The following is a 3,186-nucleotide window of genomic DNA, read 5'->3' as shown; positions in this document are numbered from 1 at the left end:
CTATCGTTGCAACCCAGGTCTCGGTGGGCTGATTATTATCTATCTATTAGTATTAATTGGTACTATCGACTGGTTGAGTTAATCTAGTGGGATGAGTGCATCTTGCTACCACCCTCGGCACCGGCACTTTCCGGAATGGCGAACGTTCTGTTCCTTCATTCATCGATACTCAGTTGACTTGAACCACTGTTATACTCCGAACTGCTTCTCACGCTTCTTTCCCACTGCAACCGTTTTCTCTCATTTTCGGAGTCTCGAAAGATCTTCTGCTCCTCTAGGTGGGTGCTAAAGCCCACTCTAGTATCTGACCGATGCTTAATTCACGGGCGATAGCGTCCAAATGTGACTCACACATTCTCTCGCGCCACACATACCTCGACACTCAGGCTACCTTTTAAAAAATACCTCATGTATCATGCTTACATAAGCTACAGTTAACTATGAATGAGAATGTCATCACTGATGCCTCATCAGTGCGAAGAATGCTAGAAGTTGTGAATATTATGTTAATAATGGTGAGTGCCAGCACCACACACTGTGTGGTGCTGGCATTCACGATTACTAACATCTTCACCACTTGCAATAAGACACCTCGTCCACAGCAACCCCTCCGGGGTTTTGCTTGTGAGTATCGTCTGGAATACATACAGGAGTATCACACGACTGATCGTCGTCATGACAAACGGGGACCGACAAGCACGACTTGCAGTATAAGTTCCCACTGTTCAAGCCGATGTAGTCGTTATCACAATAAGGCATGCCTCTCTCGTCATCGCCGTTTACACTGTCGGCACCAACAGATGGCGATTGAGTAGTCGTTACAGCTGGGCTGATTACATCAGTTGTAACGTCGACTGACTCAGTCGGACTGAGTCAGTCCGACTGAAGATCTCGGCGTGCCCGACAATGGAGCATATAGGACAACGGATGCTATCCTTGTCCCGATTCCCTCATCCGTGACAACACAGGATGGTAGTCTGAAGGTGACACTCGTGGACAACGACGCAGCGGACGATCCCAAAGAGTAGAGTTTGAGACCTAACATCACCGTCGACATTAAACGTCAAGACAGAGTCTGTCGAAAATAATCGTCACCAATCAGTAGTTCAAACGGGAATGCTATCGACAACGACAGGCTGCCATCGACAGCATCCACATCGGCTGACCGAGCTATTCGAGACTTTATAGGGATATTGAGATTGACCCGACCTCTGGCCGGCAGTTCATTGAGAGACAATGTGATTTGACCAGACGGCTCGGACCTTGGAGACAGGCCTAGTTTTTGGACAATAGTATTAGTAACCAAAGAATAGCCACAACAGAAATCGACGAGCTTTGGTCTCCAACGAGCTATTTATTGACGGTGACTTTTATGGACGAGAAAATTGTAGGCGGTGCCTACAATTTTTAGGCTGCCTAATAGGCAGCATTGTCGTGTCGTGTCGACAACTGTTTGCGCGGGGCCGGCGCCACGTACTGCTGCGGAGACACCGCCACTCCGTTTCCCGGTGGAGTTGTCTTTCGTTCAGGACCGCTCTGACGCCGCGGAGAGAGGAGTCGGACATGACCTTTTTAACCACAATCATAGCATACGATGGTGGTGTAGTCAAAGTGACTAAGTCACGAGAGCCTCCTCTTCGCACTGCACGGCCTTTGCCTTTTCCCTTACTGTGGAGCTGGTCATCATTGCGCCCGCGTGTAGTCTCCCTTAATGACGGACTAGTAGTGGTTTCTCTCAATGTGCGGCCTGCGGCTGTGAACTCCATTCCAGGCCTACCTTCCACACCACCGTGGAGGAAGTGGGCAAGTCAGCGTTTAGCTTCGCTACTTTCGATCATCCCGCTGTACAGGATCATAGACCTAACCACAGTTTGCAGCCCTGCCTACCGCTCCACGCCGCTCATGATTCACGGGGCGCAAGAGTCAGTTTGGCGCTTGGATCTGGCCTTCTGCACTGAACACTGCTGACTCAAACTCTGGTTGTAAGGAGTGTGCGGCTTCTCAAACTGAGAGGGAACCGCCAAGACACTATCCCCCCCCACCTCCTCCCTACGTCAAGAGGGCCTTTTCAGAGGCTCCTGAGATGCTTGTTCCCCTAGCACGTGACCAGCGTGACGCGTGCATATACCAAACCGCTAAAGAATCTTTGTCTTCGATCTTCGTCCTGACCTCTTTCAATACACTCTCAACAGTCTAAGCACTCTATCCAGTAACTGCACGGTATTGACTTAGCGGAGACACGTCGTAGTGACCATAACTTATCCGCATTACGAGGACGCAAGTAATTAGGCGTGACTATGGAGAATTGAGTCATTCCACGCTGCAAACTGTTTGACAGCTTCTCGTGTAGTCGTTCTATCATCCCTATCCTCCATGTGGGCTTCTACAAAACTCCTGTGTCTGTACGCTCTCAGTGTAGCTGATGATGTAAATCCCTATACGGGCCGCCCGTTGCAGTTCTACAAGAAAATCGAATTTCCTTGGAATATCAAAGAAGAGCCCGACAGCTGGAGCAGATCGATTCCACGTGCCAATTATACTTGGGATCACTATTTCGACTACCTCATTAGCTCTGGTGCGACTAACTTACAGTTGGGTGGATACTCACTCAACGTAAAGAGCGAAATCGAGTTGGACCCTCCCTTCTACGATCCTTGGAACAAAACTAGTTTTAAAGCTCTGAGAGAACGAGTGGATGCGGCCGGCAGAGTGATAATGGCCGAGTTGGGTATATATCTCAACAAAACTTTCGACAAGGCTTCCTTCATGGAGAGTGCCAGAGAGTTCGTGAAGGAATATCCTGTTAACGGTTTCAATTTGGGCATTCTACCATACGATCTCAGTGAATACCAACTTCTGAAGGAGCTTGTCGCGGCTATTAAAGAGCTCAACCTACGGGCGTGCTTATGGTGAGTCAACAAATACCTCGGAGGACGGGAATCCTGTTGTGATCACTGGCTCCAGCAGCTGCTTCGTCATGTTAGGTTCACGACGTCTCATTGGCAGGAAATCAAACGAACCGGCCTAGGGAAGATAGTCGATAGTGCCAGTGTTAGCCTGTGGCCAAGTTTACAGAAAGAGTCCGCAGAAACCTTCAATACGGACCGTTTCGCCGAAGATATGATCAAAGATGTCGTCAAAGCTGGTGTAGATCTCAATAAACTGATCCTTTCTGTAAGTGTAGTA

At 48.9% G+C, this 3,186-nt stretch overlaps 2 protein-coding genes across 2 annotated transcripts; both read left to right on the top strand.

The window, feature by feature from the left end:
• Nucleotides 1-2,373: 2,373 nt before the first annotated feature.
• Pmar_PMAR026109 (hypothetical protein) lies at nt 2,374-2,909 on the top strand (the record flags this gene model as incomplete). The annotated part of the gene is made up of 1 exon (XM_002772202.1): nt 2,374-2,909. A coding segment is annotated over one exon (536 nt), but the record flags the coding sequence as incomplete, so codon positions are not given.
• A 75-nt stretch (nt 2,910-2,984) lies between these two features.
• On the top strand, nt 2,985-3,174 carry Pmar_PMAR026108 (hypothetical protein; the record flags this gene model as incomplete). Its single annotated transcript, XM_002772201.1, has 1 exon — nt 2,985-3,174. A coding segment is annotated over one exon (190 nt), but the record flags the coding sequence as incomplete, so codon positions are not given.
• Nucleotides 3,175-3,186: the final 12 nt, after the last annotated feature.

The sequence above is a fragment of the Perkinsus marinus genome (genome assembly GCF_000006405.1).
Source record: "Perkinsus marinus ATCC 50983 genomic scaffold scf_1104296961742, whole genome shotgun sequence".
NCBI classification, from domain to species: Eukaryota; Perkinsozoa; order Perkinsida; family Perkinsidae; genus Perkinsus; species Perkinsus marinus.
The sequence above is the reverse complement of the archived record's forward strand: the minus strand, read 5'-3'. Positions and strand labels throughout refer to the sequence as shown.